The sequence below is a fragment of the Mobula birostris genome, chromosome 15 (assembly GCF_030028105.1).
Source record: "Mobula birostris isolate sMobBir1 chromosome 15, sMobBir1.hap1, whole genome shotgun sequence".
NCBI classification, from domain to species: domain Eukaryota; kingdom Metazoa; phylum Chordata; class Chondrichthyes; order Myliobatiformes; family Myliobatidae; genus Mobula; species Mobula birostris.
The window spans coordinates 70,693,734-70,708,754 of record NC_092384.1 but is presented as its reverse complement, the minus strand read 5'-3'; the positions used below and the strand labels follow the sequence as shown (position 1 = coordinate 70,708,754).

Below are 15,021 nucleotides of genomic sequence, written 5' to 3'. Positions count from 1 at the left end.
TATACCTTATGGTTTTACGGAATAAAGTTCCAGCGTTATGTCCAGCCATCTGTTCATCTTTCAGATTTCCAGTATCTGCAGTTGTTTGGATTTCATAAAGTCATAGGCACAGAAAAGTACAGCACAGAAACCATCTTTTGGCCTACCTGGTCAATGCCAAGCCGTTTAAACTGCCTACTCCTATCGACCTGCATTGGAACCATATCCCTCCATTCCCCTATCATCCATGTACCTATCCAGACTTCTCTTAAACTTTGAAATCAACCTCACATGCTCCACTTGAGCTGACAGTTTATTCCACACTCTCATGACCCTCTGAGTAAAGAAGCTTCCCCTCATGTTTCCCTTAAACTTTTCATCTTTCATCTTTCACCTTTAACCCATGATCTCTAGTTTTAGTCCCACCTAACTTCAGTGGAAAAAGCTTGCTTGCATTTACCCTATCTATCTTTCTCATAATTTTGTACCCCTGTCATATCTCCTCTTGGTCTTCTACGTTCCAAGAAATAAAGTCCTAACCTGTTCAATCTTTCCATATAACTCAGGTCCTCCAGATCCAGCAACATCCTTGTAAATTTTCTCTGTACTCTTTCAACCTTTTTTACCTCTTTCCCGTGGGTAGGTGACCACAACAGTTTTCAATATTCCAAATTAGGCCTCACCAACTTCCTGTACAACTTCATGGTAGCATCTAATCTCCTGTACTCAGTACTTTAATTTATGAAGGCTAATGTGCCAAAAGCTTTCTTTCCAACCCCATCAACCTGTGACATCACTTCAACGAATTATGGACCTGTATTCCCAGACACCTTTGTCCTACCACACTCCCCAGTACCCGACTATTCACTGTGTAAAACCTACCCTGACTGGTCCTGCTGAAGTACAAAACATCACAGTTGACTGCATGGAATACTTCTCTTTCCATTTAATTCAGCTGGAATTGTTAACCTTTGCTTCACCTCCCACAGCTGTTTCCCAGCTCTCTTGGCATTTCCATGATATTCTATTTAATTTCAGATTTCTAGTATCTGCAGTGTTTTGAATATCATCACTATTCAGGGCCCTAAACAGTCCTTCCAGGTGAGGTGGTGCTTCACCCGCGAAGTTGTTGGGTTACTTATTGAATCTGATGCTCCCAAATTGGCCTCCTCCACATCAGTGAGACTTGATGCAGACTGGAGGATCACTTCATCGAGCACCTTCTGCTGCAATAGCTGGGATCTCCTGGTGGCCACCCATTTCAATTCCACTTCCCATTCCCACACTGACATGTCTGGCCATAGCCTCCTTTTCTGCCACAATGAGGCCAAGTGCAGATTAGGGAAACCAACACAAGGATTGTCTAAGTACAGCTGCTTTACTAAATATATCAGAAACACAAGAGTTTCTAGAGCAACACACACAAATTTAACCAATTTCCCCTGGGATCACTAAAGTATGACTATGACAAAATGCTGAAGAAACGCAGCAAGTCAGGCAGCATCAATGGAAATGAATCAACAATTGCTGTTTTGGGCCAAGACTCTTCATCAGGACTGGAAAGGAAGGGGGAAGATGCTAGAATAAGAAGGTGGGGGAGCAACACCTCATATTCTGTCTAGGTAGCTTCCAACCTGGTGGCATGAGCATCGATACCTTCTGGTAATTTTCCCCCTCCCCTTTCATTTCCCAACACTGCCCTCTTACCTCTTCTCGTCAGCTGCCTATAACCCTCTTTAATATCCCTTCTCTTTCCCTTTCTCCCATGGTCTACTCTCCTTTCCTATCAGATTCTTTCTTCTCCAGCCCTTTTGTCTTTTCTACTTATCACTTCCTAGATTCTTGCTTCATGTCCCCTCCCCCACCCACCTGGCTTCATCCGTCATCTTCCAGTTTGACCTCCTTCCCCCACCCACTTTCCCCATTCTTTTCCAGTCCTGATCCGAAATATTCTTTTCCAGTCTTTCCCATTCTTTTCCAGTCTTGATTGGAAACATCAATGTTTATTCATTTCTATCGATGCTGCCTGATCTGCTGAGTTCCATCAGCATTTTATGTGTGTTACTAATATATCATATTTTTCAGTATATAGAAGTTCAGCACCAACCATCTCGTTAATAAAGTTTCTGTGAGTTTTGAGGCCAGTTATCAATTTGAAATGTTTCATATTGGCCAATAATCTGCATCATTCAAAATTAAAAAAGCATGTCTTAAAAAAGCATCTCAATCATGTCTTAAAGCATGTCTTAAAAAAGCATCTCAATCTGACAGAAAATTTGTGGGCAGAACTGAAAAAGCGTGTACGAACAAGGAGGCCTACAAACCTGACTCAGTTACACCAGTTCTGTCAGGAGGAATGGAACAAAATTTCAGCAACTTACTGTGAGAAGCTTGTGGAAGGCCATCCAAAATGTTTGACCCAAGTTAAATAATTTAAAGGCAATGCTACCAAATACTAACAAAGTGTATGTAAACTTCTGACCCACTGGGAAAGTGATGAAAGAAATAAGAGCTGAAATAAATCATTCTCTCTACTATTATTCTGACATTTCACATTCTTATAGTAAAGTAGTGATCCTAACTGAAATAAGACAGGGAATGTTTTCTAGGATTAAATGTTGGAAATTGTGAAAAACTGAGTTTAAATGTATTTGGCTAAGGTGTATGTAAACTTCTGACTTCAACTGTATGTATCATTGTATACAACCCTGAGATTCACTGTTTATTTTTGAGAAACTTTGAACTTTTTACTGTGCCATGGACTGTTCTTCATCAAGTTATGGTATTGTTGCGCTGTTGTAACTATATGTTAGAATTATGTGGTTTTGTTGGTTTTTTCAGTCTTGGTCTGTCCTGTGTTTTTGTGATATCACACCGGAAGAATATTGTATCATTTCTTAATGCATGCATTACTAAATGACAATAAAAGAGGACTGCATGTCCTCATAATCTAATCTAATCTAATAATCTAATCTATTTCCCTCCATAGGCTGCCTGACTTGCTGAGTTACTCCAACACTGTGTGTGTGTGTGTGTGTGTGTGTGTGTGTGTGTGTTTGTTTTTCAAGATTTCCAGTATCTACAGAATCTCTTGTTCGTTGACTTTCAGCAAGAAATGTATTGCGCTGCAGTTGAGATATTATACACAATTGCAAGCCTTTTGCCACCTGCAGAAGGTTCACACAAAGCTTGCCAGGAATGATGCAAAGTTTGGTAACAAGTATAGGAACTTGGAATTAGTGAAACAATTCATGTGAGAGGAGAAGCTTCTTGACAAGCTTGTTGCAACAACCACTTTTTTATTGTTAACCTGAGAATGGGGAGTTAGGAAATAATGCAACTGATAGCTTGGCATCCATTGTAAAGGTGAGACTGCAATTAAGATTTCTCTTGGCACTTAGGAAGAGCCAATAATGACCTGTAAAGAATATCTCTCATCTGAGTAAACCTTTTGAATGTTTGAGGTAAAGAATAAATTGTAGAGGAATTTGATAAGATTTTACATAATCTCTTAATTTCCCTCCCACTCCATTTTTCTATTCCCCACTCTGGTTTCTAATCTCTAATCTACCTGCCTATCACCTCCCCCTGGTGCCCCTCCTCCTTTCAAAGGTCCACTCTCCTCTCCTGTCAGATTCCTTCCTCTCCAGTCCTTTACCTTTCACACCCCCCCTGGCTTCACCTATCACCTCCTCGAGAAAGTCTGCAGATGCTGGAAATCCAAGGCGCACACAGAAAATGCTGGAGGAATGCAGCAAGTCGGACAGCATCTTCCTCCCCGCTCATTCCGGCCTAATGGCTAAAGCTGAACACGCTATTGCAAGCGTAGCCTCACCAACATCTTGAAACCATTAATAATTCAATTAATAATTAATTGGATTCTTGCCAGTGGGGATTTCATTTTGTTTATTTATTTAGCGATATGCCACGAAGTAGGTCCTTTGAGCCACATGGCTTCAGCAATCCCGATTAACCCAAGCCCTCATCTCAGAGCAATTGACAATGACCAATTAACCTACCCGGTATGTCTTTGCATTGTGGGAGGAAACCAGAGAAAACCCATGCATTCCACGGGGAGGATGTGCGGAGACTCCTTATGGAATGGCACCGGAATTGAACACCCAACCCTGGAACGCACTGAGCTGTAATAGCATCGTACTAACTGCTATTCTACCGTGGCTTTAAGAGACACAGACCTAAGAAATGCATGAGGGAAGAAAAATATCAAGCATAAAAGCTCTGGAACAGGCAGGAGGGGGTGAAAAGCCTGTTGTGTGTTTATTCTCCCTAATTGAGAACTGAATGGTGTTGAATAGTGGTCCAACACTGAAAGGGTAGGTCGTGAAGCACTGATGTGGTGAATCAGTAACAAGGATCATTAACTCAAGAGAAGCCATTAGTAGGTTGAAGGCAGAAGTTGGAGGAGATGTTTTTCACTTGGAAGTTTATTGAAGCAAAGAAAAATGCTCTTGTTTGTTCTGAAAGGCAGTTAAAGCAATGTTAGATTATGAGAACATTCAGTCCTCTTTTATTGTCATTTAGAAATGCATACATGCCTAAAGAAATGATACAATGTTTCTCTGGAGTGATATCACAGAAAACAGGACAAACCAAAGACTAACACACTGACAGAACCACATAATTATAACATATAGTTACAGCAGTGCAAAGCAATGCCATAATTTGATGAAGAACAAACCATGGGCACGGTAAATAAAATCTCAAAAGTCCTCGAGTCGATGATTCCTGAGTCCCCGATAGCAGGCGGCAAAAGGGAGAAACTCCCTGCTGTAAACCTCCAGGCACTGTCAACTTGCCGATGCCTTGGAAGCAGCCGACCACGGCCGACACAGAGTCCACCCGTCCGAAAACTTCGAGCCTCCGACCAGCCTCTCCGATACAGCCTCCCGAGCGCCATCCTCTGCCGAGCGCCTTCGACCTCGTCCCGGCCGCTGAAACACGCAAAGCCGAGGATTCGGGGGCCTTCTACTCCGGAGATTCCGGTTACCACACAGCAGCAGCGGCAGCGAAGCAGGCATTTCGGAAGTTTTCCAGATGTTCCTCCGTGCTCTCACATCCGTCTCCATCAAATCAGAATTGTGCATGGTCCCCTACTTGACAGATAACAGACATTGCCACCGAAGTGGCCGTGCACGCTGCCGTCACGCTGCCATCTTCTCCTCCTCCATACTCCTTTTATACTGAGAATTGTGCAGGCAGTAGCTGGACAAGCATGTGCAGTCGGAACTGAAGGAGATGGCTGCATCACAGCTTGACTTGGCAACTCCACTGCTCCAGGCTGCAGGAAATTACAGAAAGCTGTGAACACAGACATCACAGTCTATCACACTCACCGGCCGCTCTGCCATTGACTCCGTATACATATCCCGCTGGAAACCAGCTAGCATAATCAAGGATGGCCTTATCCCATTGTTATAAGGAATTCTTGTATGATTGCTCAGAGCTGCCCTCCAGTGTTTGCTTGTGCTCGGTGGAAGACAAACTGGACTAAGGGAACACCCCATGCATCATCAATGTACAGGCCATGCCACTCAGGGATATTTAATTTTTTTTTGTGATTCTGCCTTTCTGCTATCGTAACTATATGTGCTATGTGCTGCTTGTACTGTGTTTTGCAGCTTGGCCCTGGAGAAGCACTGTTCCGTTTGGCTGTACTCGTGTATGGTTGAACGACAATTGAACTTGAACTTAAGTGCTCGATCTTTCAATCTATCTTGTATCATTTGCACTTTATTTGTCTATCAGCGCTGCATTTTCTACATTCTGCCATTTTTATTCCTTTTGCACTACTTTGATGTACTTGAATATGGAATCTATCTGGATAGCATGCAGACATCTCATAGAACATAGAATAGTACAGCACAGTACAGGCACTTCGGCCCACAATGTTGTGCCGACCCTCAAACCCTGTCTCCCATATAACCCCCCACCTTAAATTCCTCCGTATACCTGTCTAGTAGTCTCTTAAACTTCACTAGTGTATCTGCCTCCACCACTGACTCAGGCAGTGCATTCCACGCACCAACCACTCTCTGAGTAAAAAACCTTCCTGTAATATCCCCCTTGAACTTCCTACCCCTTATCTTAAAGCCATATCCTCTTGTATCGAGCAGTGGTGCCCTGGGAAAGAGGCGCTGGCTATCCACTCTATCTATTCCTCTTATTATCTTGTACACCTCTATCATGTCTCCTCTCATCCTCCTTCTCTCCAAAGAATAAAGCCCTAGCTCCCTTAATCTCTGATCATAACAGTACATGCACATCTCAGTACATGTTATTTCATTTTTATTTAGAGGTACAGTGCAGAACAAGTTCTTCCGGACCAACGAACCACATTGCCTAGCAACTCACTGATTTATGCCTAGCTTAGTCACAGGATAATTTACAATGACCAATTAACCTGCTAACTGGTATTCCTTGGAATGTGGGAGGAAACCAGAGCACCCAGAGGAAACCCATGCGGTCATAGGAAGAATGTATGAACTTCTTGCAGGCGACATCAGCATTGAACTCTGAACTCCACCCTAAACTGTAATAGCATTGCTATGCTACGCTACTATGATTGATGACAGTAATTGACCAATTACTAGTTCTAACAGTGGCAGTGGTGTGGTGCGGGTGGATGTTATAAAAACCATCGCAAGGATATTAAAGGTTATGAGGAGAAGGTAGGAAAAGGGGTTGAGAGGGAAAATTAAGTGAGTCATGATCAGATGGTAGACTGGTCTCAATAGGACGAATGGCCTAATTCTGCTCCCTTGTCTTATGGTCTTACAATGTGTGACAAACCAGAAGCAGAGAAGTACCTTACAAGATTTTGCGTGAATAAGTGCATTGACTGATATGTCAAAAATGATATAAATATTCTTGGGCTAAATGACTTATCTGTATCCTTGGGGAGGAATAGAATTAGTTTTTTCATTGCATGTTGGATATTATTTCTTAAGCAAATTTGTCTTTTTATTCCAGACTCATTTAATTAACTTCACCCAGCTACTGCTTTAATACGAATTGTCTCTGTGTCTTGACATAAAAATAAGGAGAATGAGTCATGCACCCAAACCTTAGAGTCTGATCACAATTCATTAACATCATGGTTGACCTTGCAGCTTGGCTCCATTATCCTGCATTATCCCCACGTTCCATTACTATCAGGAAATCATCATATGCAACCTTGAGATTCATTTACTTGTGGCTGTTCACAGAAAATACAAAGAAACAAAAATAATGAGCAATAAATATCAAAACAAGAGATGAAAAGGCCTTGAAAGTGATTCCATAGGTGGTAAGAACAATTCAATGTTGGGTTGAATAAAGTTGCATGAAGTTATCCCCTCTGGTTCAAGAGCCTGATAGTTAAAGGGTAATAACTGTCCTGGTGGTGTGTGTCCAGAGGCTCCTGTACCTCCTCCCTGATGGCAGAAGTGAGAAGAGAACATGGCCTGGATGGTGGGGGTCCTTGATGATGGATGCTGCTCTCCTGCAACAACACTCCATCTAGATTTGATCAATGCTGGGGAGGGCTTTATCTGTGATGGACTGAACTGAAACTCTAGTGTAGAGAACCTAAGGTTCCACCACTTTGTGGGTGAGGAATCTTCGCCTCAGCTCAGTCAAAATGACAAACTCTGTATTCTGAAAATATGATCCTAATTTCTAGACGACTCGTTCTGGGGAAGTGTCTCACTCTGACAGCTCAGTGGGAATTATAGATTTATAGATTAGCTTTATTTGTTACATATAAAGTCAATGCCTACAGTTTAATATATAATTTAAGTCAATGACTATCACAGTCCAAATATGTGCTGGGGGGAGCCCGCAAGTGTCACCATGCTTTTGGCGCCAACGTAGCATGCACGCAACTTATTAACCTTAACCCGTGTGTCTTTGGAATGTGGGAGGAAACTGAAGTACCAATAAGGAGACCCATAAGGTCATGGAAAGAACATCCTAACTCCCTACAGTGGTGGGAATTGAACCCCAATTGCTGGTACGTGCATTGCATTATGCTAACGTGCTGCTCATTTTGCAGATTTCCATGCGATCACCTCTCCTTATTCAAAACTATAGCAAACAGTGGGCTTGTCTTCTGCTTCTGACCCATAGACCTCTGGCTTACTGATCCAGTAATTTAACCGTCATGTCACCATACCATCTGAAGCTAGGTTTGGTACATGAGCTGGTGTTGTATGGGGGCCCAGTGCCATTTGGCAATAATTACCTATTTGTTCTTTCTCTTTGCAAAAGGACCGAGCGGCTAGCCAGAGATATAATGAAGGATATGGGCGGCGATCACATCGTGGTGCTTTGTGTACTGAAGGGGGGTTACAAGTTCTTTGCTGATCTGTTGGACTACATCAAGGCTCTGAACAGGAACCAGGAAGAGTCACTCCCAATGACTATTGATTTCATCAGGTTGAAGAGTTACTGCGTAAGTACAGCGGCTTCCTGGATTAGGAATAACTTGGCGTGCGGACATCTGATCTTATCCAAATTCTCCCAGACAGTTGAAAAGTAGTTTTCAATATGGTAATCAAAAATATGTCATGGTATTCATTTAATAACTGAATTATAGGTAGATTATGGGTCAATAATACAATGAAGTGACTTATAGCAGTGTATATAGAGAGGTTATTATAGAAAATAGTTGTATAATGTTGGGCACCCTGTTATAGGAAAGATATTGTCAAACTGGGAAGGATGCAGAAGAGATTTTCGAGGATGCTACCTGGAAAGGCTAAAGATTAGAAACCAGAGAAAGTCTGCAGATGCTGGAAATCCAAGCAACACACACAAAATGCTGGAGGAACTCAGCAGGCCAGGCAGCATCAATGGGGGGGGGGAAGTACAGTCGACATTTTGGGCTGAAACCCTGTGGCAGGACTGGAGAGGAAAAAGCTGAGGAGTAGATTTGAAAGGTGGGTGGGAGGGGAGAGAGTAATGCCAGGTAATAGTTGAAACTTGGTGGGGGGAGGGGAATGTGGCAAAGAGCTAGGAAGTTGGTTGATGAAAGAGACAGAAGGCCATGGAAGAAATAAGAAAGGAGGGGGAGGAGGAACACTAGAAGGAGGCAATGGGCGGGCAAGGAGATAACATGAGAGAGGGACAAGGGGGTGGGAAGATTAGCTTTATTTGTATGTCATCGAAATATACAGTAAAATGTGCCTTTAGAGTCAATGACCAACACAGTCTGTGAATGTGCTGGGGTAAGCCCGCAAGTGTAACCGTACTTCCGCCGCTGATATAGAATACCCACAGCACTAACCTATACGTTTTTGGAATGTGGGAGCAAGCCGGTGCACTAGGAGGAAATACATACAGTCACAGGGAGAACGTACAAACTCCTTACCGACACTGTCAGGAATTGAACCCTGATCTTCTGATTGCTGGCATTGTAAAGTGTTACACTAAACCCTTATGCTACCGTGCTCAAGGGCCTGAGTTACAGGGAGAGGTTGGCTATGCTGCATCTTTATTCCCTGGAGCGCAGGGGAATGAGAGATGACCTCGTAGAAGTTCATAATATTGTGAGGTTTACAAATAAGGTGGACAGTCTTTTCCCCAGAGTTGCAGAGTCCGAAACTAGAGGGCACAGGGATGAGATAAGAGGGGAGAGATTTAAGAAAACCAAGAGGTAACTTCTTCACACTGAGGTTAGTGAGTGCCTGGAATGAGCTGCCAAGGGAAGTTGCTAAGGCAGTTGCTAAGAAGCATTTCAGTAGGTACTTAAATTGCAGGGGGTTTGGTGGGTTTATGAGCCGAATGCAGGCAACTGGGGCTAGCAGGGAGGATGTTACAATCAGCATGGACCAGATCGGCTGAAGGCCCTTTTCTCCTGCTGTATTGATTTTTAACTCTGTGCTCTAACATGGATGTTTCTGACTTGAAGAGAAATTAGATTACTGGCAGTCCTCAGGAGTCGAACCCTTACATAATCCAGGGACTGTGTCCACTTTGCTTCTGACTATTTTTGTATTGGTGCAGGTGGCCTGTTCAAAGCTGCAGTGTACAATGGAATAGCAAGTGTTGGCAATGGATCTCAAGGTGCCAGTATCTGGATTCTAGTCACTGTGCTCCCTGATATTTAATGGAATAGGATGTCCAGGCATTACGGCACCAGAGAGAATGGCTCCGAATGTGCCCCGATTTCCCCAGTGTCACGTGGTTTTGTTTCTCCAATGGGTCTCCACCCAGAATCAGTCAGATGGTTAGTCATTGCTTCCTCTACCCTAGGAAGAGGCTGCAGCACAGGATGCAGTGCTAGAATGGGGTTAAGTGTGTTGCCTGAGTGGTTGCGGTAGCATCTGGGCCATCTGTCAAAGACGGATGCTAGGGTTTTGGGGACTGGTAAGTGAGCAGAGGTTAATGAACTTCAGCCGGGAGAGAAGGATAATAGTTGTAGAGCACTACAGCACAAAATCAGCCCTTCGGCCCATCTGGTCCATGCCAACCTGATCTTCTCCCTATCCAATCTATATCCACCTGGACCATATGTCTCCATTCCCTTCCAATCCATGTATTTGTCCAAATTTCTCTTAACTATTACAATTAACCGAATATCCACCACTTTCACTGACAGCTCCACCACCATCTGAGTGAAGAAGATCCCCCTCAGATTCCCCTTGAATATTTCCCATTTTACCCTAAACCCATGACCTCTGATTCCATTCTCACCCAACCTGAGAGGCAAACATCTGCAAGTATTCACCCTGCCTAAACCCCTCATAATTTTGTAATTTTGTCACAGCAGCACTAGGGATCCGGGTTCAATCCTGACCTCTGGACCTTGTGAAGTTGATACCGTGATCTTGTGGGTATTCTGGCTTCCTCCTGCATCTTGAGGATCTGCTGCTGGGCTCCTTAGCCACTGTGACTGTAGGTTTGTGCCACAAAGAGTCAAAAGGAGAGATGGGTGTGTATCGGGGGAATAAATCACAGGGGCACGGGGAAAATGCAGAAGGGTTTATGGAACTCTCCTGGGAGCTGGCATGGATCTGTTGGCCTGAATGGCCACCTGTTGGGTTGTTATACTGGAAGCATGCCTTGGTCAGGTGGCCATTCTTTACCTGTGCCCGGGAAATGTAAGCTACTGCACTGTAAGGAGCAGTTACATCAAATGTCTAGATGTTACACTCAGTGGCCACTTTATTAGGTACAGGAGTGGAACCCGGTGTGGTTTTCTGCAGCTGTAGCCCATCCACTTCAAGCTTCGACGTGTTGTGCATTCAGAGATGCTCTTCTGCACACCACTGTTGTAACGTGTAGTTAATTGAGTTACTGTCATCTTCCTGTCAGCTTGAACCAGTCTGGCCATTTTCCTCTGACCTCTCTCATTAACAAGATGTTTCACCCACAGAACTACAGCTCGCTGGATTTATTTTTGCACCATTCTCTTGTCAGCTCTAGAGATGATTGTGCATGAAAATCCCAGGAGATCAGTTTCTGAGATGGTCAAACCACCCCATCTAGCATCTACAGTCAAAGTCACTTAGATCACATTTCTTCCCTATTCTGTTGTTTGGTCTGAACAACAATTGAACCTCTTAACCATGTCTGCATGCTTTTAAAAAAAAATTGAGTTGCTGCCACTTGATTGGCTGATTAGATATTGGCATTAACAAGCAGGTGTGCCTAATAAAGTGGCCACTGAGTGTAACAATGATAATATCATGCGTCTATTTCCCAGGAGGTGTGACTGAATAATGTTCATAGTAAGATTTTTTTTTAAGTCTCCCTTTCCTGGAGTACTGCGTGCAGTTCTGATCTGCTTATTGAGGAATGATACATTGGCAGTGCAGAGGAGTTGATTCTGGAGATGAGGGGGTTAGCCTATACGGAGAGTTTGAGTCATCTATGATCTTACTCGTGTTAATTCAGAAAAATGAGAGGGAATCTTGCAAAAACATATGAGCTTATATAAAATAATAAAAATGTAAGATCAGGGAAATTTGATAGAGGTTTACAAAATTATGAGGGTATAAATAGGGTAAATGCAAGCAGGCTTTTTTTTTCTCCCATTGAGGTTATGTGAGACTAGAACTAGAGGTGATGTGTTTAGGGTGATGGGTGAAATGTTTAAGGGGACCATGATGAGAACCTCTTTGCTCAGAGGGTAGTGAGAATATGGAATGAGCTGCCAGTGGAAGTGGCAAATTCGATTTCAACATTTAAGAGAAATTTGGATAGGTACATGGTTGGGAGGGGTATGGAGAGCTATGATCTAGGAGCAGGTTAATGGTACTAGGCAGATTAATAGTTTGACATGGACTGGAAGGGCCAAAGGCTCTGTGTCTGTGCTGTACTGTTCTATGACTCTGTGAAAGGGATAGATAAGATGGAGGAAGGAAAATTGTTTCCACTAGTAAGTGGATGGTACAGGAACAGAGTGGTCAGCATGATTGCCTCCCGATTCCTTGAAACCTTTAAACCAGCACCAGCTCTAAGATCAGGGTTCAATTCCTCCTGCCTGTAAGGGGTTTGCACGGGGTTCCTCTGGGTCCTCCACTTTCCTCTCATATTCAAAAGGCATACTATTTTGGGTAAGTGTGCTGTGGGCATACTATGCTGGTGACACTTGCAGGTCAGCCTCCCAGCACATTCTTGGGCTGTGTTGGTCGGTGACGCCAACAACACATTTCACTGTGTATTTGAATAGAGGTGTGGCAAATAAAGCTAATCTTTAAAAATGTGACCAGAACTAGAGGCATAACCTCAACGTACTGAAATGAGGAGAAATTGCTTTTCCCAGAGAGTAGTGAATCTGTGAAATTCTCTGCACGCAGAAGCAGCAGAGGCTACCTCGTTAAATATACTTAAAGCACAGTTAGATAAATTTCTGCATAGCAAGGGAGTTTAGAGTTGTGGGGAAAAGGCGGGTAGATTGGGCTTGCATAACAGCCAGATCAGCCATGATTAAATTGAATAGCAGGGTAGGCTCAATGGGCCAGATGGCCAACTCCTGCTCCTGTTTCATCTGTTCTTGTGTCCCCTGGCCCAGAATGACTTGAGGCCAATTGTACCATTTCTGCAGTTACTTTGCCCTGTTGTTTGATGATGTTCGGACTGGGTAATGGACCAGTGCCTTGCATGTCTGTACAGCACATTTACACACGGTTCCCATCAAATGAGCCATCTGGCTGACGTGTGCCCTTGAGATATCATTAATGCCCAACTTTGAATTCATTAGCTTAAATATTGCATTTGTTTTGAGGTAATAACTTGTTAAATATAGATGAGGGAACACATGGACTACTGCCAAATGTATCTTTAGGAACTATAGAAATGTGAACAGCAATCTGCTGATAACTTGCCTCCTGATTCCCGAAAACCTTTACAGCAGCTATGAGGAACATCAGTAACATGATGGAATGTTTTCTACTTAGCTGAATGAGTATATTCTCAGATAAAGAATCTGGGCCTGAAATATTGACTGTTTATTCCTTTCCATAGAGGTTGCCTGACCTTCTAGGTTCCTCCAGCATTTTGTATGTTTGCACTGGATTTCCAGCATCTGCAGAGCCTCTTGTTTTTATGAGTATAGTTCCAGTAGCACTCAACATTATGCTGGGTAAACATGGACCCTGTCAACCCCCTTAAACACTTATTTGCTCCACCACTGGTTGTAATTTGTGTCTTCTTCAGAATGCACCGCGGGAGCTTGTCAAAAACCCTTCACAGACCCAGCACCAAGAAAGACGAGGCTTGAAGCACAGGGGGACACCTGAAGGTTCTTAACATCATTCCTTCATCATTGCTGGACCTAATCAGATTCTGATTCAAATTCATTTATTGCATCTACATTGAAACATACAGTGAAATGCGTCGATTTGTGTTAGCAGCCATCACACTTGGGGATGTGCTGGAGGCAGACAGTAAGTGTTGCCTCACGTTCCAGCACCAAGGGAGCATGCCCACAGTGTTCAGCAGAACAATGCAAGCAGCAGCAGCAATCAGCAAAACAATAGCCAAACAAGACCCTTCCCTGCACACCCACATACCTCCAACCCAAAAAAACTTTCGAACACCTCCATCAAACTTTCCATCTGATCCACATCCTGCTGTGGCTTTCCCTATCCACAACATGCTGTGGCTTTCCCTATCCACAACAGATAAGCTGGGTTTTCCTGATGGCCACCCATTTTTATTTAACTTCCCATTCCCATATTACTCCTCTACTGCCATGATGAGGCTACTCTCAGGTTTGAGGACTGATGTCTCATATTTCATCTGGATAGCCTCTGATCTGATGGTATAAGCATTGATTTCTCTTTCCAGTAATTTCTTCCCCCCCCCACCCTGTTCTTCCCCCCTCCCCCTCTGTTCTTCCCCTCCCCTCTGTTCTTCCCCCTCCCCCCGTTCTTTTCCCCCCATTCTCCCCCCTGTTCTTCCCTTTTCCATTTCCCCATTCCAGTTCCCTGCTTACCCTTCTCTTCTCCCCACTTGCCTATCACCTCCTTTTGATGCCCCTTCTCTTTCCCTGTCTCTCATTGTCCACGGTCCCCTCCTGTCAGACTCTTTTCTCAGCCCTTTACCTCTTCCACTTAACCTCCCTCACCGCTTCTCACTTCATCCCTCCCCCTCACCAACCCACGCAATGTCCTCCTAAGCTGGTCTCACCAATCACCTGTCTTCCCCTCCTCCCACCTTCTTATTGTGGCTTTTTCCCCCTTCCTTTCAATTCCTGGTGAAGGGTCTTGACTTGAAACGTTGACACTTTATTCCCCTTCATAGATACTGCCTGACCTATGGAGTTCCTCCAGCATTTTGTGAGTTTTGAGGCATCTGCAGACTTACTGATCACTCGATACATGTACCACATCAAGTCGTTACCAGACATCACAAACAAAAGGTGGCAACACCTATCCCTGAAGTACACCACTGGTCACCAACTTTGCCAGCAAAGCATCCAGTACCCTCCACCCCTGCTGGACCATCCACAAAATGAACAGCCCATGCACACTGAAGGCTCTCACCGCCACTGAATAAACAGGCGCCTTCTCCAGCAACTTGCCTACCCTCCTC

At 43.8% G+C, this 15,021-nt stretch overlaps 1 protein-coding gene across 1 annotated transcript in view; it reads left to right on the top strand.

Annotated features, from left to right (window-relative positions):
* hprt1l (hypoxanthine phosphoribosyltransferase 1, like) overlaps window positions 1-15,021 on the top strand; it is an 86,565-nt gene that overhangs the window by 39,925 nt on the left and 31,619 nt on the right. Inside the window, exon 3 of the mRNA XM_072279962.1 lies at window positions 8,248-8,431. Coding sequence (XP_072136063.1) covers window positions 8,248-8,431 — 184 coding nt within the window. The remainder of the gene's footprint in view (window positions 1-8,247; window positions 8,432-15,021) is intronic.